Below are 23998 nucleotides of genomic sequence, written 5' to 3' on the forward strand. Positions count from 1 at the left end.
CTCGTCGCTTGATAAACTTAAGATTGAGCCAGTATAATCACTCTAACCCTTTAAGCAAAATATGTTTCTCTATTTTTTCTCGTTTTTTTTTTTTTTTTGCACCAGGTAGAATAATAAAACCTCAGTTTGCATATCAGGCATATCTGATTATTATAATTAATTATTATTATTTTAGTATTATTTATAGTATTTGTTACTTATTATAGTATTAGTATTAAATAAAGGAAAACTGAAAAATATAGGCCTACATTTAAAAGTTACATTTATATTCTCATTTTTCATTTTTAAAATTTCATGTTTATTTTAGCTTTAGTTAGTTGCCAAAGCAACATTTCTACGTTTTTTAAGTTTAAGTTGTTAATCTAAAATATAAATATTAGATGGGAGAAAGTCTGTGAAACACGGATAAATAAATAAAATAAATCCATTTAATTTATTTAAACAAAAAAAAAAAAACATGTTAGCATTGGTGTAAGTTGCCCCTTCAAGTGAAGATAGAAAAATGAACAGTATAAATATTAAGAACTAAAATATAGGCTATTTGATCTGAGTTTACTAATTCAAACTTTAAATTATTACAAGTATTTTATTTTATTTTATTTTATTTTAATGTAGTTTCGCTCTAAGCGTTTGTCCGGAAAGTGCGGCTCTCAACACACAAATAGGTAAATAAACGCGAATCTCTCCGTTGTGACGCTGGATGCAGCATGTTGCTAAGTTGATGAGAACGAAATCAAAATTCATTGGACATGCAGAGGAATAACAACCTGTTTATCTCACAGTCAAGCCATTACAGGCACCAGAAATACATGATCATCTCAGAGACTACATCGAGACTAAAATGAATTCATGATGGTAAGACTAAACTGACTTCCACTGTGTAAGGAATGAACGTAAGCCGGTATAGCACTCAATAGAGATCGCAACTCGCAAAATATACTTTTAAATTAAAACAAATAAATATTTAATAAAAATTCGTGTCAGACTTCACGAATGAATGAGACAGCTGAGCTTAGTTAAAGACATACAAATCCTGAAAAAGTATTCTTCCGGGTAGTCTCATGTCAAGTTCTTCCTAAACTGTGTGGCTTTCTTCCCTCTTCTTTTTCTTCACACAAGAAGGTGTTGGGATGACGGTCTCAGTCCCCATTCACTGTCATTTTATGGGGAATAAAATTGTTTGCTGATCTATACTTTTAGCTTTAGCTTTAACCTTTCAGCAAAGTTCTCAATGTCCAAATAATATCAGAATCAGAATCAGAAAGAGCTTTATTGCCAAGTGTGCTTGCACACACAAGTCATAATATGACAAGTCATAATATGACTTATATCATATGGAATTTATTTATTCAGCCTCTGTTTTGCAGGTCAAACGTACAACTCCTACTCTGATCCCCATAATGATTTCATCATTTGTGCTTCTCCAAAGGAGAAGCCTGTCACAACTAAACAAGCCATTATCTAGCTAGCACCTGTATTGATGTGAACGCTGTCTTGATGGAGATGGACGAGGAAGGCTCATCTACAAAGGGCTGGAATGCCAGAACATCTAGCCCTCAGTTTGAGGATGAGAGGCCTCTTTTCCACAGTAACCAGGTGCCTCCAGGTACTTCTGAGCCATTTCTGCTGCCAGGAAGTGACGTAAAAGTTCCATACACCATCAATCGATATTTACGAGACTATCAGCGAGAGGGCATTCAATTCATCTATCACAATTATGCCAAATCCAGAGGATGCATCTTGGGTGATGATATGGGTCTTGGAAAGACTGTTCAGGTAAATGCACGCAAATCTACTTATTACAATATATAGAATAAACCCAGTAAGGATTGCTGATTTTTCCTCTTTCCTTTGTTTTTTAGGTCATCGGCTTCCTAGCTGCAGTTTTGCAGAAAACCGGTACATGGAAAGACGTTGAGAACAACAGGCCACAGTTTTTGCTGTCACAGAAGCCATCAGAACAAGTTCAGAGGGTAAGTGTCAGGGTGTGGGTTGATGAAAGTAGGGAAGACTCAAATGCAGAGTGATGGGCTTTTATTAAGCATAAAATAAAACAAAAACTACCCTGTGCGGAAACAAGACAGGCAGCAAGATTTTACAAGAACTGGACTTGGCAGGAACAGGAAACATGAGGGTACCTTAGACGACAAACCAGCACAGGACTGCAAACACAAGGAGAATAAATAGGGAAGCAAACAAAAGAGGGTAATGAGGGAAGGCAGGTGGGGCGAATTAACCAAGAATCAGGTAACAAAATGGGCGGGGTTTGGCAATCGACAGGAGAGCACATGGCACAAGGAAACATACATGACAAGCCATGTGCTCACACTAAACATGACTAAAACACAAGTACATGGCCAGTAAAACAAATCACAAGCCATGTGCTAACACAAACTGAGACATGAACACTCAGCCAATGAGAACACGGGTATAAACCACCTGTCACACAAAACATGACAACATGAAAGCACGCAGCTAGTGTAAACACAAGCTGCGTGCGACACAGCACAAGACAAAACACGGCATCAAAGCACATGAAACAAGGCACACAGACAAGACAAAACAGGAGTGTCAGGGCTCTGTCACAAAACCAAGAAATAGATTAGACAGAAGTGACAGAACCCTGACAGTAAGTTCAGAATATGGTTGTGTAATACTGCATTAAAAGCCCTTTAGTAGTAGACTATTTTTTGTTTGTTTGACTCTGTTCAGGTTTTCCTCATTGTGGCTCCGCTCTCTGTCCTCTACAACTGGAAAGATGAGTTAGACACTTGGGGTCATTTTAGAGTTGTGGTCGTGCACGGTGTGAGGAAGGATGAAGAACTGGCGCGTGTGCAGAGAGGAAGATGTGAGATTGCTCTTACTACTTATGAGACCCTCAGACTCTGTTTGGACCAGTTTAACAGGTATATTGTTCATATTGAGTCCAGTTTGTTTTATGTTTTTTGTTTTATATATATATACTTAACTGTTCAAAATGTTTGGGGTCAGTAAGATCTTTTTTAAGGTTACACTTTATTTTAAGGTGTCTTTGTTAAACTGTAATAATACATTTAAGTACTGAGTAATATTAAGTAACTACATGTACCTACTATAGGGTTAGGATTTGGGTTTAGTTTGGTTAAGGGTTAGTTGCATGTAATTATGCATAATTTATAGTTATTACTATAGTAACTACATGGAACATATGTAACTGACATAAAATAAAGTGTTACCGATTTCTTTTAAAATGTTTTCTTATGCTCATCAAGGGTGTATTTATACAAAAGTAAGGTAAAAAGAATGTAATATTGTAAAATAATATTAGAATTTTAAATAATTGTTTTCTATTTGAATATATTTTAAAATGTAATTTATTCCTGGAAAATCATTCTAATATGCTTATTTGGTGCTCAAAAAACATTTCTTATTATTATCAAATTATCAACGTTGAAGAAACTTGTGCCGCTTAATATTTTTGTGGAAACATGATACATTTTTTCAGGATTCTTTGATGAATAGCAAGTTCTAAAGAACAGCATTTACAGTATAGAAATATTTTTTAAACTTTATTAACATTTTACCGCCACTTTGGATCACTTTAATACATCCTTGCCAAATAAAAGATCAATAAAAAAAAAATAAAAAAAAGAATCTTACTGTCCCAAAACTTTTGCATGCTATTCAGTTATATTGAGTATATTTCAAAATGTTTACTGGTCAAAATGATTCTTTCCTATCATATTTAAACGTTCATTGTACAAAGTTAATGGTTCAGTGTAGTTTTCAACATATTTCTCTTTCTGCTTTTCTTTCTGATTAAATTCAATTAATGATGACTCATCTTTCTTACATTACACAATGTAATGTTTGATTTTGTGCAGTATTGATTGGGGTGCCGTTATCGTTGATGAAGCTCACAAAATAAAGAACCACAGGTCCCAGATCACTCAGGCCATGAAGGAGATGAGGTGTAAAGTGAGGGTTGGACTGACAGGAACAGTTCTTCAAAACAACCTCGAGGAGCTGTGGTGTGTTATGGACTGGTGAGACACTCAGAAAGCACCACTCATTTTAACCGTGATTGAGGTACTTGAGCTCCATTTTGACTTGAATGCTTTTGTAGACCGTTTACTGCGGTTTGGAACATAATTTAACAAAACATAATCTTTCTTAGAACTGATAGGAAAATGTAGGATTTATCCTGAACGTTTAGATAACGAAAGTTATAAGCACTTTAGCTTTCAACATCATCAGTGACAAAAGGAAAGATTCCCAAAGCCTTTAAAGCAGGCAAAGTTATTTATTAAGTTACATGTTTAAACATACAGACAGCAGAATGGAACAACATACTGTATAGAAAACTTAGTTGTAACAAATAATGTACGGTTGTGCAAACGAGGCCGTAAAAAATAAAAAAACCTTTCTCAGAGTATGAGGTTACGCACCGGTGTGTGGGAGTGGCAGGGTTAAAGCCTTTCTCCAAGATCAACAGTTACCTTTCCTTCTTATACCCTGAGCAAAGCATTGTTAAACATGAGTGGAATACCAACACCGAAAATGAGTGACAGGAAACCAAAAGATGAGGCAAATAGGTGGTGATCAAGAGGGGGTGAAGAACTTTAACATATTCTCCTCAATGTATGTTTAACCAATAGTACCTATATTGTACATTAGAATACTTTAATATGTCTATTAAGTTCATCACCATTAATTTCAGTGTGTAAGCGGTCAGATGAGACCAAACATGACATAATTACATATTAGAGAACACTAGTAAATAAACAGTATGTAGTTGAAAGCATATGTCCTGTGAAGCAAATGGTACAGACGTGTCATTGAGGTGCAAATGACTCTGTCTCTCTCGATAGAACCAACATGTGCCTGGAGTGTCCCAACAGTCCTCAATCAGCATATTGATGAAATCCCTTGCACTAGATAGGCATTAACATACTGTGATGTTGAAGGCCATTGTGCCACATTTAATTCACATGTATACCTTTAAAAGGCTTTTTGAAGTACTAGGGCAGTAAAGAGTTTTGCCCATATTTGCTCAGTCCTACAGTTGTATATTTTTGTGCCATTATACTACCTCATGATAATGATAATTTCTCCATTCATTTGTTTAAAATACTTTCATGTCATAGGGCCATTCCCGGATGCCTGGGTTCTCTGGCAGGTTTCAAAAACAGGTTTTCGAACCCCATTGAGCAGGGGCAGAAGCACACTGTGACAAAAAGAGCTCTAGCAGAAGGCCGTAAAGCAGTTCAGGAACTTGCCAGAAAACTCTCACACTGGTTCCTCAGGAGAACAAAGGCCCTTATCAGTGACCAGCTACCTAAGAAAGATGATCGAGTGAGTTAGTTTAAGTCAAAGAAACCAACTGATTTAATATGATATCTCATAGTACATGCTCTTATCTGCACTCCTTCTGGTCTTGTCCCTCTCCAGGTTGTCTATTGCTCACTCACAGACTTCCAGCGGACGGTGTACCGAGCAGTGCTGGATACAGACGATGTGAACCTACTGTTGCTGAGCTCAGGAAAGTGTCACTGTGGCAGTGGCCGTCTACGGAAGAAGTGCTGCTACAAACTGAACGCAGATGGTGTGCCGGTCAGAAACCTGTACTTCAGTTATCTGGCTATACTGAGAAAGGTTGCGAATCATGTTGCACTACTGCAGTCCAAAGAAGGAACCAGCAAAAAACAGGTTAGTAATTGGGTGTTGTGGGAATAGTGTAGGATTGTTGTCATGTACACTACCATTCAAAAGTTTGGGGTCTATAAGACTTGTAATGTTTTCGAAATACAGTAAAAAATAATAATAGTGCGAAAAATGATTACAATTCAAAATAACTATTTTCTATTTTGATATATTTTAAAATGTAATTTATTCCTGTTATGACACAGCTGAATTTTCAGCAGCCATTACTTCAGTCTTCAGTGTCACGTGATCCTTCAGAAATCATTTTAATATGCTGATTTGCTGCTCATGAAACATTTCTTATTATTATCAATGTATATCAGTACAACTGGTCTGTTCTAACAGATTTGAGGAATGTATTTTAGAATGGCTCAAATGGACTCGGTCCATCAAGAATAGATTGTGTTTATCATCATCCTTTATCTTTCTGTAAATATTTTTTTGCAATTTTTCCAACCACAGGAAAAATATGTGACCGCCATCTGCGAGCAAGTTTTTAAAAAATTTCCAGATTTCACAGAGAGGTGCAAACAAGCAGCATTTGAAGCAATGTCTGACCCCATGTACAGTGGAAAAATGAAGGTGAGGCATTTTTCCTAATGATCAAGAACCAGATTTTGAGTTTTTTTTTTACACAACAATTGTACAGTATATTAAATCGGAGTACTTTAGGGCTTTTTTTCATTTCAGATTTTTACTTGCCCAGCCAACATTTTCATAGGCTCCACCACAAAAGAGAATGATCAATTTTTATTTTGAACAATGCCATTTTATATTTGCTAGAATATATTCAGTCTTCATTGTGTACATTTTTCTTTCTGTTTATTATAAATATTATTCTTCTCTACAAAATGCTGAAAATTACATAATTATAATGTAACTCTATAACTTCATAAACACACTTTTGCTGGCCTGCATATAAGGGAAAAAATTACTAATTGTTTTGCAGTTACCAACACATTATCTTGGTGACACATCAGCTGAATTTCCAACAACAATATTGAATACATTGTTTCAATTTTGCATTAATATAAAGACATAAATAATGTATGAGATAAATATATCCCATCCTCATTGTTGAGCCCTGAGTGTAAAAGTATGTTTAGTTGCATATTACAGTTATTAGAATCAGGGGTGCCCACATCATCAAACGGACAGCATAGAAAATTTGCTTCGCCAAGATATCTTCATTTCCAGTCCGTTCCGGATTTTTCCCTGGCAATATGGAGATTAATAAACCCTCTTGTGGCTAGCACTGGCCCTGAGCTGTCTTCCCTCAGAGGCTGTGGATACACTTCCTTGAGAAATAACAAGGACAGTATTTAACATTTCTTCAGGCCTTCCTTTCAAAGGTTTCCCCCTCCCTTTAGCCGGAGCATCTTGAGGGTGCTGTTATTGGCAGATGCTGAGTTACTGGCATCCTCACAAGAATGGCCGCTGGTTTCTGTAACATCAGCAATAGAAAGAAAAGACACAGCCTGCTCTGTTAATCTCTACCCAGTGGCCACTGACTGACGTGTTATTTCTCATTACAATTTAAATGAAAAACGTTGTGTTTTCACGTGTTATGATAAGCAAGATTGTCTTTGCTCCCATCATCATTTTGAAAAGCGTGTCCTGTTTTTCTTCCTGTTTCAGGTTCTGCAAAAGCTACTAAATCACTTTATCGCGAAGAAAGACAAAGTTCTACTCTTCTCTCTTTCCACCAAGGTGAGGTGGTTATAAAAAGTTTGCTATGCTATTTACAATTCTTTTCCTACGTATATTAAAAAGTTTATATATATATATATATATATATATGGTGAATGTGATTTCACCAAGTGCAACATGTTCAATTTCCATCAACCAATCATATTTGAGAGACAAATTTACAGTTTGTCAAGATTGGGCTTACAACCAGGGTTAAGTGCTTCTGCATCAGTGTTCACCTATCATTTCCCTCTGATTTTAGGGATTACTTATGGGAAGGGTTAGGTTTAGGGGTAGGGATAGGGTCAGGTCTACATTTTCGGACAGGAATGTTGTTCCAGGATCAACAAATTATGTCTTACTTAGCAAAATCATATATATTTACTATGTTACTATTAACATAGTTACTATGGCAGTACAAGCGGAAACCAGGGAAAACGCGGATATTACGTCATTGACAGACGACAATGACCAGGGACGAGCCATTATTTAAAATAGGAATTTCTCTGAAATTAAAAATCTTTGGGAACTTTTGGGATATTGTAAGTTCATCAACTGTAGGAAATATATTACACTGTGCAAGTAATTTTGGGATATTTTATTACAAAAAATTGTACCTTTAATATGTGGCCTTGTTAGGAGATGATCAATGATTTCCGCTTCAGCTCTGACTGGTCATAATATTTTGGCTCTTCAGTGTATATAATTTATGTAATTTTTTTATCTTTTTTTAAAATATAGAATTGCAATTAATTTTAATTGATTCACAGTACTAATTTTATTAAATATGAATCAGGTTAAACAAACCTTTCTTTATACTTTCACAGCTGTTAGATGTTCTGGAAAGCTATTGTATGGCCGAGGGTCTGGAGTACCACAGACTGGATGGAAACACCAAGTCTAAGGACCGAGTTAAGATAGTGAGAGAGTTCAACAGCTCTCAAGATGTCAACCTGTGTCTGGTGTCTACTTTGTGAGTGTGGCCCCAAAAGCTATCATGTTTCATTGTGCCTGTTATTTACAAGATCTCCCAAAATGTATGACAACATGACAGTCTGATTTACAATGATTTTGATCTTCATGCTTCTTCTGTAGGGCGGGTGGGCTTGGCCTAAACTTCATCGGAGCGAATGTTGTCGTTTTGTTTGATCCAACATGGAATCCTGCCAATGATCTCCAGGCTATTGACAGGTCAGCAAATAACAAGGAAATATTCATATAAATAGGTATTTGCATTTGAGTATTAAATATTGACAAACATTTGTAACATTTTTTTAATACTTTTAGTCTGCAAATCAGCATATTAGAATGATTTCTGAAGGATCATGTGACACTGAAGACTGGAGTAATGGCTGCTGAATATTCAGTTTAATCATCACAAGATTAAATGGAAATAAAATGCGTTAAAATAGATTTTTTTAAATTTGTAATAATAATTCACTATATAAAATACGTTTTACCGTATTTTTTTATTGTATAAAAGTATAAGAGACTACTTTAAAAAACATGAAAAAAATCTTACTGACCCCAAACTTTTGAACAGTTGTTTACATTTGCAGATTGTATGGAATTTATCAAGGTCCCAAAGAGACTTGTGTGAATCCTATTTCAATTTACAGGGCGTATCGTATTGGCCAGTGCAGGGATGTGACGGTTTTTAGACTAATCTCTTTAGGAACAGTAGAGGAGATCATATACTTGCGCCAGATTTACAAACAGGTATGTTGATAAAAAAATTTACATTTCAGCAAAGGTGTATGAAGATATCATTCCTATACAGTTTAACAGTAATTTGCTGTTGTGAGCATTTTTAGTTTTAGCTCCCTTATCATTACACCTAATACATATTAATACACTAAAATGATGTCAAATTTATTGAGACCTGTTTGTTTTTCTCTCCTTTATTGCTTGACAGCAACTTCAGTTGTCAGTGATTGGCCAGGAGAATGCTAGACGCTACTTTGAGGCGGTTCAGGGTACTGACAGCAAAGCAGGGGAGCTGTTTGGTACCCGAAACCTTTTCCGCCTGCAGACTGATGGCACATGTCTTACCCATCGCATCCTGGAGGTAAAAAACATCCAAAATCCGCATCCAAACCCAGCGTCTTAGTTATATATATATATATATATATATATATAGTTATATATATATATATATATATATATATAGTTATATATATATAGTTATATATATATTAATATATATATATATATATATATATATATATATATATATATATAGTTATATATATATATTTGATATATGTTATATTGTTCAGCTTTCCAGCCCTAGTCTTGTGAAATTAATTTCGATTTTTAGGGCTCATCATGAACGTTTTAATTCAGAGGTTCTGACGAGCATGTGGAAACTATCTACAGAGATTTATTGTCTGTAAGGGCCCAGCTGATCATACATATCCCTAATGACATGCCTTTAATGAACTGTTTATATGAAATGAATTCCTTCTCATTGACATGATGGGAATCGCATGTTTGGCTTACAGAGGGAGGGCCAAGTGGAGGTGGGAATCACGACGGCCAGAACTCAAGCTCTGGACGAGAGGATGGAGGAGCCAGTGAGTACCCACCCTGTCACAGACCCGGGACTGAACGTTTCTCTTTCCCACCCATCCCTCCCCTCTTCTTTCCCATCATTTATCTGTTCCCACGGCATGACGGGCGAACACATGGTCGTAATCAACCCCCTCTGAAGCCCAGTGGTGAAGACCACACAGAAACATACTATCTATACCACATTTATTTACTCAGCAGAGACCTTATCTAATTGTTCTTCTGGAAAGAACCTCACACATTGATTTTCTGAAGAGGATAGGCACTGACTGCAACGTCTCGGCTTGTTAAAATCAATGTTTTGCTAAAAACTGGATGTCGCTATAATTAAAGTGTGGTAAAGTGATATGTTATGTGTTTTAGATGTTATCCATTAAGAAACTGTTATAGACATTCCAGTATAGATTGGTGTGAAATATAAATGTATGTAAAGGATGACGCTTCCTTAGTTGAGAGCAGAGTTCTGTTTTTTTAAGCATTGCAGTTGTTTTGTTTGTTTATTTTCTTGTCATTATTTGACAGCCATTGTTTTATTTTGTCATTATTTTATCACATTCAGTTTTTGATCATTATACTGTAAAAAAATATATGATCAATGAGCTATGACAACATATGCTTTTACATTGCTTTAACTCATCAAGTTAAGTAATTTTCAACTTTGTTATACAAGATGCACCAATTTTTTTTTATGTCAGTTTAATGTAATTTAAGTTGAAATGACTTAAACATCCAAGTTGATTATACTTCACAATTTAAGGAAGCAACTTTTTTTTACAGATTGAATATATCATTGTTTGGAGGTACAGCATTTCTATTGTTTAATAGCAATAGCGGAAAGCAATTGTGGTATATTGGCATATTCTGAATATTATGGAGAGAGAGAGAGAGAGAGAGAGAGAGAGGGATATATATATATATATATATATATATGTGTGTTTTATATATAAATGTTGCAGAATGTTGATACAACTAATTTGATATATAATAATACAAAAATAAAGATGAAAAAGAGAAACTGGTGCCCGCAAATTGCCAAAAACCCAATTATTTAACCTACGTTTTTATTTACCCTACGGTGAAAAAACACAAAATAAAATAGAACAAAATTTCTAAAAGCAAAATATTTAAAAGCAAAAATGCAACTATAACACCTGTTTGAAGAACTCACTAAATCGTTTGTGTCCTTAATTTTCTTATTTTTATGCAAATAATCAAAGCAATGTTCATAGTTAAAAAACAAAAACATATTCTGCATAAAACTAATGAACTATCTTGATTTACCTCAGGACCCCCGGTCAGCAGATGCTGAGCAAACAGGTGTATCAGCAGGCTCTGGGCTTAAAACCGCTGGGGTGTTGGACTTCAGCAGTGCAAGTGAGGATGAAGATCCCTGCTGCTCCAGGCCCTCGGAAACACACACAGGAGAGCAGACGGGAGCTGGTACTTCCTGTATTAGCAATATGGGCCTGTATAGTGTTCTCCAGAGACAAATGGCTCGGAGAGGACTGCAGGAGACGGACAGTGAAGAGGACCTAAGTAGTCAGAGTCAGGATGAGGATAACTATGCAAAACCCACCACGATTAAGGGACAAGCATCTAAGACACTGGATCTGTCCATTGAATCCGAGGAAGGGACGGAGGGAGTCACTGATGGTAAACCACAGAGAATGTCAGAAGTGTCAGCAGACCTTGAGCTCCTTCCACCAAGATCACACAAACACAACAATGACGGCACAACTGGTGGCAAGAATCATGTTCACAAAAGGGTGAAGTTTTCAGATAAAAGATCTGAAGTTGATATTGAAAGTTTTTCTTCATCAGAAGATGAAGTGCCTCGGAAAGGTGTGAGATGTATGAAGGGTCCTTCTCCTCAGGAGAATAAGTCAACTCACAGATGGTCTTCTGGGAAGGACAACACTACACAAATGTCTATGGGCATAAAGAGCCGAAACACATTAGGCTCTAACAAAACCCAATCCAGAGATGAAGGAAACACCGGAACTCTGGACTCATTATTAGGTATTACTTGGACTATTTATGGATTTAAAATAAGCTTGTATAAGCAGTATCTTTATTGATGATAACACTTTATTTTAAGGTGAAGTAGTTACACGTTACTACATGTATTTGTATTACTTTTGTAATAACTGTAAATTATGCATAATTACAAGTAACCAAAACCGAACCCTAACCGTAACTCTATAGTAAGTACATGTGCTTGTTTGAGTAAGTACAATGTTACTGTCACCTTAAAATAAAGTGTAACCTTATTGATTTTTGACCAATTATCACAAACAGAATATATAATTAAATAATCCAAAAATAGATTTAACCAAAAAAAAAATCAAAAAAACATTTAAGAAAAACAACAGACACACATGTTGGGTTTCCATGTTTTATGAGGTCTTTCCATAGACATAATGATTGTTATACTGTATAAACTGTATATTCTAGCCATTAATCATAAGCCGTTTTCCTCATGTAGACAAAAAAAAAAAGGATTTTGTCCCCATAAATATAGGGTTTACCAGGACACGCACACAAATAAAAATATATAAAAAGTGCACTTAACATAAATTTACAATAACTGAATAACAGTTAATAATATTATAGTACAGTTAGACTGTCATTTGTTTTACAAGTCAAGTCATTCTCATTTATATAGCTTTTAACAATGTAGATTGTTTCAAAGCAGCTTTACAGAGATAAACATATAATTTAAGGTAACAGAGATTGGTTTGGTTTTATAGTGGTTCTTGAACAATGTTTTTTCCAGCTAAAGTTAGTTTTGATTGATTCACTTCCGTCTAAATGATCATTTGTTATTAAATTAGGGGCCGTTAAGACGACACCGTTCTCTCTAAACAGACTTTAAACGTGAACCTGTGATAGATGCTGATGCCGTTCACATGCGCATTAAGAATTGATTCTATAGTTATGTGCGTTTGAATATGTGTGCGCAGGTTTGTAATTACACATTCAGTCCAGTCATTTCATTCATTTCATATACAGAGTTAATAAAAAGTTTAGATATTTTGAAAAGATTGGTTTCTCCATTGGGTATTTCAGAAACAAATCTTCTCAAAATGTCAACTTTTTATCGACTCTGTATATGAAATGATTAGAGAGAACTGAGTCAATACGAAGTTTTGACATTTTGAGAAGATTGAAACCATCTTAAGTTTGTTCCAATTCTCTTTGTTCTAATCTACTTGAGTGTTTTGACTTCTCTGACAGGTGGACTTCAGCACGTGAGCTACATCCACTCGAATCAGAAGGTAGTGGGCTCCAGCAGAGCAGAAGACCGCCTGAGCCATGCTGCCGTACGAGATGTGTTTGAACTCAACAAGCACTCGCAGCTTCCTGCAAACCAGATACTGGATTCATCAGAGGTTTCTACAAGTTTTCTATTTATGCACCTCACACCGATCTCACTAGGAGTTACCTCAAGTTTTTTGTGTGTGGTATTTCAGTGCAACTAACAAAAGTATCTATCTTTGTTTTTTTTATATAAATTAATATATGTATATATTTTTTCATTAAAATATAATTTATTAACAAAAAAACTGTTGCACAAGTACATTCTGTCATTTAAATAACACTAACATAATTGTTGCACACTGTGGGGGAAATTCACTAACAGTTTTCTTTTGCATGCAGTATTTAAATGCAACTAAAAATAGTATTTTGATCTATTTTTATAGAAATTAGTCAATCATTTTTGTATTCAAATTAAATGTGATTTATTAACAAAAAAATGTTGAACTACATTTAAACAACCGGTCAGTAACAACGGATTTATTTCACAGTCCTTAATTACACAAACCGTTTGCTGTCAGAAATGACTGAATATAAAAACTTCTGTTTAGTGAGTGAATCAAATGTTGATTCAGTAACTGCTCTAATTCCATGCGTTCATTTGGTGAAAGATTTGTCGGACTGATTGAGACCAGTAACTTTTTTTTCTGTGTGATTTATTAAAAGAACAGGCTCTTTTTTGAGTGGAATCGAGACAGTTTAACTGAAAGATTTATTGTTCTCTTACGAGAGGTTCTCTCGTATTGCGTAAATTTAGCCTACGCTACGGGAAAGATTAATCTTCTCGAGATATTGAAGCCAAAAAATTATCCTTAATCTTGTTTTCATTGTCAATGCAGGGCAGCAGCTAGCAGACCTAGAGCAGGCCATCTCGCGTGCTCATTGGCTGCCCTGCGGGCAACTGCTGCAGCCTACCAGTGAGCCCCGCGTGACGTCACGCCCAATGAAGGGCGCCCGCGCCTTCATAGCGTCACAGCCCGCCAGAATGGGCGTGGCTTAGCGTATAAACATAGGCTGACTTCCCTGATTTTTCGTCTCTTCAGCGAGCTCTTCGCATCGCTGGATCTGAGAGAAGCCACCGCCGCCGTCGAACAGCGAACAGCCAGCTTAGGACAGTGCTGAGGAAGCCGGCCGTCTTCCCCACCTTCAGCCATCAGTGCGAGCTACGATATCCGGCGACGTATCCTTTACCTTGCTAAAAACCTATTCTAAAAGAGCAGCGAGTGTCTTTTTTAAGACGCCTCGCTCTTCCGGGGCTGCGAGCTCTGTGAAGCGCTTCCGCTGTCGACCCTGGGTGCTCGACTCAAAGCCGTCAACACCCCCCGCCATTCCTCACCGACGCGCAGCTGCCGCTCACGAGCCTCACTGCCGTCGCATCTGAGGATTACAAGATTTACGTTACAAGAGAGCTACCCGTGTCCCCGTTGGTGCGTCATGCTGAGCCCTCTCGAGCTCTCTGCATGACCCGGACGGGCATCATCTGTGTTACATGTAGGTCCCGTGCCCACTACTCGTGCGCGCGCCCTCGTACAAACACTGTTCCAGTTCTGCTCGACCACCGAGCACGCGGCTAGCTCTCTTTATGTTACAAGAGAGCTACCCCGCCCTCGCGTCCCCGTTCGCGTCATGCAGAGCCCTCTCGAGCTCTCTGCATGACCCGGACGGGCTTGCGCGCCGCCGTCGAAATGTCTCGCCCTGTCAGTCCCCTTAGATAAGGCTACTGCAGCGGTGTATTTGGCAGCCAACGTGCCGGTAATGCAACCCGCTCGCCAACACACATCCGCCGTTCTCGCGGCGACCCAGAGAAATCTCAAGTGAGTATAATGTCAGGTTAAGAATGTGAGTTACGTGCCCGCTCACGAGCGCTCACGCTTACAAACAGACACATTGCCTCCGAAAAGACGCGCGTGTCCCGCTGCAGCCGCACACTCTCATAAAGCGCAGAAAAGCTGCTCGAGTGTTGAATGTAAGAAATGTGTCCACAAGTCTGTGCTCACTATCTGCCCGCTCTGTTACACGATCAAGAAAGCAGGTTATGAATGTAAGTCTCGTGCCCGCCAGAGTGCCTTCACGTTTGCTAACACAAACCTCCCCCCGGGCTCCGCCCGCGCGTTTAAGTGTTATCACAAAACGCAAGGCATTAATAAAATGCTCCCCATCCATTATGATCGGGGCGTCAAATACACTTGTAAGTCTAGTGCCCGCACACATGCGCTCACGCTTACAGGAAGCTTTTCCGCCCGGAGCGCTGCTCGCGCGTCAAAAAGTGAAAAAAGAATGTTCCCGATCCCTTATGATTGGGACATCTCACATAAATCAGCCAGTCTCGGTTTTCAGCGGGCAGCCATTGCCCAGAACCGAGAGTGCGCGCGCCGTGCTTTCGGCTCCGGTTCAGTTTCACAAGCCCGTAAATGGCGGCGATCTGAACCCGGAGGCCATTCGCCCCCTAGCGGCTCACTTAGCTGCGTGAGAAACTATCCCAGGGATTTCAGAATGGGTGCTGAGCACAATAAAGCAGGGCTATACACTTCAATTCATTGGGCTTTCAAGCCCGGACCGCGACGATAGTGAATGCGGAAGTAGCACACCTACTTCACACAGAAATAGCAAAGCTGCTGTGCAAAGGGGCGATAGAAAAGGTGGCGCCTTCTCTGAGCGAGTCAGGCTTTTACAGCCGATATTTTTCTCGTACCCAAGAAGGACGGAGCCTTCAGACCTATCCGAGACACTTGAACAAAGTGCTTGCGAAAAGGCCGTTCAAAATGCGTGCGACCAGGAAAATCCTCGCGCACGTTCGCCCGAGGGACTGGTTTATTTCTCTAGATCTGAAGGATGCCTATTTTCAGATTCAGATAATACCCCGTCACAGGCAATTGTTGAGATTCGCCTTTGATGGTCAGGTATATCAATACACCATCCTGCCGTTCGGGCTGTCCCTAGCACCGCGTACATTTACGAAGTGCATGGACGCGGCGCTCGCCCCCCTGAGAAGTCAGGGGCTGCGAATAATGAACTATCTGGATGATTGGCTGATATTGGCACAGTCAGAGACAGAACTGCTGTCTCACAGAACAGTGCTTCTTAGTCACCTGGAAAGCTTGGGTCTCATGGTCAACTGGACCAAGAGCTCATTACTGCCCAGCCAGTCAATTTCCTTTTTAGAAATAGAACTGGACTCGGTGACCATGACGGCTCGTTTATCGACACAGCGCGCGCGCCGTGTTCGCCACCTAGCCGCATCTTTCCAGAAGGGCAGCTTTCTCCCTTTGAAAACATTTTAAAGGATGTTGGGCTGTATGGCATCAGCTGCAGCGGTGCTTCAGCTGGGCCTACTGCGCATGCGCCCGCTACAACGCTGGTCGGCCAGAAAATCAGAGTGACTCAGACCTGCATAGCGGCTCTGCAGCCCTGGTTAGTAGCCGACTGTTACCAGCAGGGAGTGATGATGGGAACCATCTCTTATCGGAAAGTCATTTCGACAGACGCGTCCAACTCGGGTTGGGGCGCGCTGTTCGAGGGCAGACCGGTCTTCGGCCAGTGGTCAGACCAAGAGAAGTGTTTTCACATCAACTGACTGGAGATGATAGCGGTCGAGAACGCGCTGAGGCGCTTCCTCCCGTTCATACAGGACCAACATGTTCTTGTCCGTTCGGACAACATGTCTGTAGTATCCTATGTAAACCGTCAGGGCAGTGTCAGATCCAGAAATCTCTGCAATCTGACGGAACGCCTCCTTATTTGGTCTCAGATGCACCTGCGCTCACTGAGGGCGGCGCATGTGCCTGGCCATTTGAACGACAGCCCAGACTAACTGTCCAGGGACAATGTTCCCCCAGGGGAATGGTCCCTGCACCCCCAAACGGTCCAGAAGCTGTGGCGCCTATTCGGCAGAGCGGAAATCGACCTATTTGCGTCAAAAGACAACGCTCAATGCCCGACGTTCTTCTCAAAGGACGGGGACGCGCTGGCCCAGGTTGGCCCAGCCTCCCGCTATATGCTTTCCCTCCGGTCTCTCTGTTACCACAGGTGATCAAGAGAATCAGGGAAACGTGCCATTCGGTGCTCCTCATAGCCCCATGTTGGGAGAATCAGATTGGTTCCCGGAACTAGCACGGCTGTCACATACAGCTCCGTGGCCGATTCCAGTGAGGGCAGATCTCCTCTCTCAGGCTCGCGGCTCGATCGGGCATCCCCATCCAGAGCGCTGGTCTCTGCACGCATGGTTGATCAACAGGTACTCGTTGCCCTGCCAGAATGAGTGATGAACACTATCACGCAGTCTAGAGCTCCTTCCACGAGAAGGCTCTACGCGTCTAAATGATAGGTGTTCTCCGGATGGTGCACCGACAGAGGTCTGGACACACGGACATGCGGGGTGGCGCATCTGCTCACCTTCCTACAAGAGCTGTTGGATAAGGGGAGGTCCCCATCCACGCTCAAAGTATACGTGGTGGCCGTGGCAGCGTTCGCAGAATCGACGCACGGCCAGTCACTGGGAAGACATGAGTTGGTCATCCGCTTGAAGGATGCTAGAAGGATGAACCCGCCGCGTCCCCCGTCGGTTCCTATGTGGGATCTTTCATTGGTCCTCGAGGCCCTGAAAGCCTTTCCATTTGGACCACTAGACTCCGTGGGGTTGAAATATCTATCACTGAAAACCGTCTTTCTGACTGCACTGTCGTCAGTAAAACGTGTGGGGGACCTGCACGCGCTGACTGTTAGCGCGTCGTGTCTTGAGTTCGGGCCTAATGACTCTAAAGTCATCCTCAGACCTAGACATGGCTATGTTCCTAAAGTGATGGGCACTCCATTCAGAGCGGAAGTTATTTCGCTGTCAGCTCTGCCAGCATCTGACAGCGAAAGTGATGTGAATCTCCTCTGCCCTGTCAGGGCGCTGAGATTTTACATTACGCGCTCCGCCTCCTTCAGGCGTTCAGAACAGCTTTTTTGTTTCGTTTGGTGGGCGCACCAAGGGTCTTGCCTCCTCGAAACAGAGCCTGTCCAGATGGATAGTGGACGCTATAGCGGCTGCTTACGCGTCAAAAAGTCTGCAATGCCCTCTGGGCATCAGGGCTCATTCCACGAGAGGCGTGGCCTCGTCGTGGGCATGGTCCAGTGGGATTTCTATCCATGACATATGTGTAGCGGCGGGCTGGAGCTCCCCGTCTACCTTTGTCAGGTTTTATAACCTAGAAGTTCCTGCCTTGCAGGCTAAACTGTTGTCAATGTGAAGGAGAGGTGTATTCTGCCCAGATCATCCTGCTCAGATCACTCTCACGTGACTCAGCTCTCCTGGTTGAGCTGCACTAGTAGGGTATGTGCCATGTGCCTATACAGACCGGCGCGCCGCTCTGTATTCCCTTTGTGTGCTTATGTACAAGTGATGGCCAGCGTGGCTGGCCACCTTATTTTTCCACTTATGGGGTTCCCCTGAAAGTTCGGGGTCTCATGGTGGATGCTTGGCGCGTACGGCATTGACAAAGTGTTCCCGTAGCGTAAGCTAAACTTACGCAATACAAGAGAACCTCTCGTAAGAGAACGATACTCGGTTACTAACGTAACCTCGGTTCTCTCTAGAGAGGGAACGAGTATTGCATAACCGACCGTGCTCGCGCCACGAGCGACTTCGCTTCAGTCGACGAAAAACCAGGGAAGTCAGCCTACAGCCCCTAGTGTTTATACGCTAAGCCATGCCAATTCTGGCGGGCTGTGACGCTATGAAGGCGCAGGCACCCTTCATTGGGCGTGACGTCACGCCGGGCTCACTGGTAGGCTGCAGCAGTTGCCCGCAGGGCAGCCAATGAGCACGCGAGATGGCCTGCTCTAGGTCTGCTAGCTGCTGCACTGCGTTGACAATCAATACAAAATTAAGGATAATGTTTTGGCTTCAATATCTCGAGAAGATGAATCTTTCCCGTAGCGTAAGCTAAACTTACGCAATACTAATTCCCTCTCTAGAGAGAACCGAGGTTACTTTAGTAACCGAGTATCCTTTTCGCATTATTTCATGGTGCTTTTTATCTCATTACATTAAATTCAGAGTGGAAAATCACAATTTATGTGAAATATAATTTCTTTAGCTATGGCACAGGAGATTCAGCTCTGTAGTTCAGGAACCACTGCATGAGACTGCATGTTATTTTCTTTTAGATGTTGTGAAATAAAGTCAGTTCAGCTAGTTTGTCCTCAGGTTTTTAAAATTATACATTTTGTTGTATAAATCCACTGCAGATACAGATTTACTACGTACCATTTTTTCACCGTTGCACACAGCAAGATGTTTATCTGTATCGGTTATGTTTTGTCCTGCATCTGGTTTTAATTTTTTTTAACAATAATTAATAAGTAGTTTGAAATTCCAGGTAGGATTTCTGGGTGATCAACCAAGAATAATTTTGGAAAGACTCACAATTTTTGGGTAAAGATTTGTTAAATAAGTCCAATTCTGACATACTTTGTATTTATTGTGTAATAGACTTCCACCCAGTCATCTGATCCCTTATCCCAAGATCACGGCGATGGAGGTCAGACACCACTAGCATATGGCAGACCCCACATTGAGCATCCGGTCACCAACACCGTCAAAACCTCTTACCGCCAGAACGATGCCACTGTCATAGTGGGCGAAACACCCAATAGCATGTGCAGGTAACACTATTTTCTGCACCAAATCCCTCACTTTTCTCCCCGCATAAGATCTGACTAGCCGTCATCTCCACACAAAGCAAATAATTGTGTCAATTGGGCTAAAAACTCAAACACTAGAACAGCAAGTCAGTGAGAGGAAATTCCTGGTAGCGCAGGGCCATGTGCCAGTTCTCCCCACAGCTATGGTGTGCTGCCCCCGCTTGGCCCCTGGGGCCGCAGGAGCAAGGGAAGACCACCCCGGAGCCCTCTCACCCACCCATTTCCCAAGTCTGCCCAAAGTCATAAGCCAAACCCCCTCTTCATTCTGCTTTTCTCCTCAGTACAATTTCACAAATGTACTGTTTGCTCATGTAATGGTGAAAACACACACACTAGTATATAAATTCTCTTTTTCTTGATAAATTGCTGTAATGGGATTCAACTCCACTCAGACACATACTTAAGGGTCTTGCTTCATAGATAGTTTTTGCTTTGAAACCACAAAGGGTGGCAACCATTAGAAGTTACGCCACAAGCAGCTTGTGAGCTCTTTCAGTTTCAAATTACTAAGTGGTTTTCCTTAAAGACCCTTACACGGAATTTTCTGGGTTGTTGTTTTATGTTTTAAAATGGGGTTCATTGCTTAATTCATCTTAAATGCATTGTTCACCCAAAAATAATAAAAATACTGTCATTATTTATGTACTCCTCTGCTTGTCATTCCAAATCTTTATGACATTCTTCTGCAGAACACAAATGAAGATATTTGGAATAATGTTCCATTTCCCAAAAAAAATCTCAAAATATCTTTTATGTTACACAGATGAACGAAAGTCATACAGGTTTGCAACAACATGAGGGCGAGTAAATGATTTTTCATTTTTGGGTGAACTCTCCCTTTAAGAGTGTGTTTCATGTCACGTGTTTTAGCATTAAGCAAATCTTCTGGTTCTTATTATGCTGTAACTTATGGGCTGTGGTCTTATAATATAATATACAGGCTGTCATAAACTTGCTCACTGCCTTTATTTTGCAATGCATAGAGTATAAAACGATCTCTTAGAATTTTATATTACACTCAATTTTTTTAAGTAAACTGCTTATTAATATTTCAAGTCCTACGTTGTGTGGTCTAAACAAATTGCAGAAACATTCAGAAAAAATAAATCTCAAAACAAAACAGGAAATTATATATGTGTACCCCATATGAAGACCCTGCAGACCCTCATGACTGTGTGTCTCTTAAAATATAAAATATAATTTGACCTTTTTATAACACGGTATAAAATGTCAAGTGGTGCAACGTTAATAAAACTTTTTTTTTAAACCGTATGAAACCAACGCGAATACACAGAGTACATCTTTAAGAACTTGGCACAAGTTTTTTTTAAACTAGATTTTTTTATTTTCTTATTCATCATTGACCTGTATAGTCTAATGATTTACTACAGATGATTTAGCCAAATAAAACACTTAAAATAAAAAACAGTCTCCTGTTTACTGTTTACTCCTGGTATTAAGATCTGTTTTGATCCCAAGTGGACGACGCTAAATACAGGTGTAAACGGGGTCTAAAACATGTTGAGCTTGTCCACTTTCGACCACTTCCAAAGGTAGTAGAAAATACATTTGACTTTTGCTTTTGTAGTGTAAACACTCATGTGGTCGAATGCATTCGAACGGCCACAAAAGACCACCTGCTCTCCACCTACTGACCAAGATAGAGATAGATTTTTATTTGTCCTCGAGAGGAAATTTGTTTCCACCGTAGATGCGTACATAACACAAACACACATAACATGTTAATTTATCGCCAAATCATAATACAATCAAAAATAAACACTGACATCACGAAAAAAAAAAAAAAAAAGGATATGAGACGTATCAATGGCTGATATCCTATTGTATTTGGAGCTCGTTTAGATACAGGAACACAACTCTTACTATACCTGGCCTTTCTACACATCGGTAACCTGTACCTACGGCCTAATACATGCATATTATGAGAAGTGCGCCAGCCAGACAAACTTTGTCGGCTGGAGACCCAAGACGAAAAACTTACCAAGCTCAATGTTCTCTCACTATTCCTGATTTCTAACACGCACTCATCGCGTTCGGTGTGATCATCTGGTTATCAGAGCACAAACAAAAGCTACTGCTCTCTGTATGTTTTTCCATCATCTCTGGTCCTGTTCATATGTAAATTGCACAAGCTTCATCCATTAGATCGAAAGATTGGTAATAAGCCCATAGATTTACCTGCCCATAGACTCTCCCCTCAAAAAAATCAGGACAGAAGTGGTTGAAAGTGGAAAATAGAGATGGATTAAAACACCATTGTGATCCGATCGACCAAATCCCATCTTAATGCCAGATGTAAACAGGGCCTAAGATAAGTTGATTTGTGTCATTAAGATAACATTTTGTCTCGCAGACAGCAGTTGGAAGAAATGTCTCAGTTCTTTGGATTCGACACTGTGCGAGACTTTGCAGAAGAGATTCTGAAGAACGATTCAGAGCAGAGACTAAGCCGATTGCGAAGCTTCTACAGCCAGGAGAGCCCTGAACTCAAGAACATCATCGAAAAGACCTTTCCTAAACCCGACGTCGAGCCAAAGCCACCCACCTCACCGCCACCTTCTACAGCCAGACAAAGAACTACCTCAAAAAGAGCCCACCGAAACTCCCCTCTTAAACATCAGGTTGAGGTACCAACCCTTGAAATTGAGGATCAAAGAGAACCGTCAAAGAAAAAAAGAATGGGTAAACCAGAAACCTCTGAGGTTCAAGTTCACTGCAGTACAGTCCTCACAAACAACAAAATGAAGATGTCCTCCACAGACAAATACCCATCATCAAGTTCTGGACATCTTTCTCAAAGGTGCAGTGCACCAGTAGAAGAAACTAAAACCAACATTTTACAACCTTCACAACCTTTCAAGAACAAGAAATACACTTCACGGTCACCTTTAGTCTCCACAGACGATTGTGCTGCATCATGCTCAACCCAGACCAGCAGCTCCTCCAAAATCACAGACCTTATAGGTGACACATCCATCCTGAATGACTTGTTCAAGTCAAAGAAGAAAACCGTAGACCAACCGAGGGATGTGAAAACATCCACATGCACAGAAAGAGCAAAAATTAGAGGAAAGGACTTCTGGGACATTTTGAATGAGGGGAATGTGGAGAGCATTAACAAACTGACAGATCTGACTGAGGTGGAGAAGATCTGTAACAGCGTTAGTGTCTCTGCAAAGTCCAGGAGTAATGAGAAAACCCAAAGCTCGCAACTTTGGAAAAAAAATGAGAAATTTCTCTGGAAACACTAGTTTTAAGGTTGCTTTTTTTACGATTATTTACAATGTTATGTTTTATTGCAAGGACAGGCTTTTTATTTATGATCATTTGTTTTTATTTGTTTTAAATTTTGAATAAAAAAAATTTAGTTTGGTTTTTCAGGATTCAGTACACCATATAATTGACTGGCAATTATTATTTTATCTTGTTTTTTAATTGTATTAAAATTCATGTTTTGAAGAAGGCACAAGGCACATATTAAAATTTTTTCCAATAAAAGTAAAATGTAGATATTTGAAAACACTTATAGGAAAAAATGAATAATACAATAAAATAACATTGACAAAAGATGGTTCACTGGTGGTTTCATTACAGATTTTGGAAATTGGAAAAGGCATTGAATGTTTTTATTTTAATATGTAGCTACTTATTGAGATTAAAATATAAAAATAATGTGAATTTAATTCATACATGGTAAGAAAATTGTTGTCAAGAGCATTTGGGGTAGTTAAATGTTGAATGTTAATTGGTAATTTTTTCCCCTGAAATATTTTACAGTATTTATATCAGATTTAAAAACAGTGCAACATGTTCAACAAAAAAATATTTTTCTTTATTCCTCCCACACAACTGTGCCTCTCATTTGGTTTCAGTGCAGTTAAATGACTTAAATCATTTGGTCTTGGACCTCAGACCAAAAAGTGGTGTAAATAGTTTTGAAGTTGTGTGATTGCTTTGACGAAGTGGCATGAATCTCTCTCGCCGCAGTCTCTCTTTCATGGAAGCTTAAGGCCGCTGCAACTTGTTTCAT

At 39.8% G+C, this 23998-nt stretch overlaps 1 protein-coding gene across 1 annotated transcript; it reads left to right on the forward strand.

Annotated features, from left to right (window-relative positions):
- Window positions 1–655: 655 nt before the first annotated feature.
- On the forward strand, window positions 656–23535 carry ercc6l2 (excision repair cross-complementation group 6-like 2). The gene is made up of 18 exons (XM_077223319.1): window positions 656–855; window positions 1368–1776; window positions 1863–1973; window positions 2713–2906; window positions 3864–4025; window positions 5127–5334; window positions 5431–5688; window positions 6145–6264; window positions 7321–7392; window positions 8199–8344; window positions 8467–8562; window positions 8991–9090; window positions 9287–9439; window positions 9876–9947; window positions 11229–11961; window positions 13180–13334; window positions 19736–19908; window positions 22322–23535. Exons 2-18 carry the CDS (start codon window positions 1498–1500, stop codon window positions 23217–23219), a joined length of 3930 nt encoding a protein of 1309 aa, XP_077079434.1. The 5' UTR covers window positions 656–855; window positions 1368–1497; the 3' UTR covers window positions 23220–23535.
- The last annotated feature ends 463 nt before the right edge of the window (window positions 23536–23998 follow it).

This window comes from Siphateles boraxobius, unplaced genomic scaffold, assembly GCF_051911475.1.
Source record: "Siphateles boraxobius isolate OS27281-9 unplaced genomic scaffold, OSU_SipBor_1 9, whole genome shotgun sequence".
NCBI lineage: Eukaryota > Metazoa > Chordata > Actinopteri > Cypriniformes > Leuciscidae > Siphateles > Siphateles boraxobius.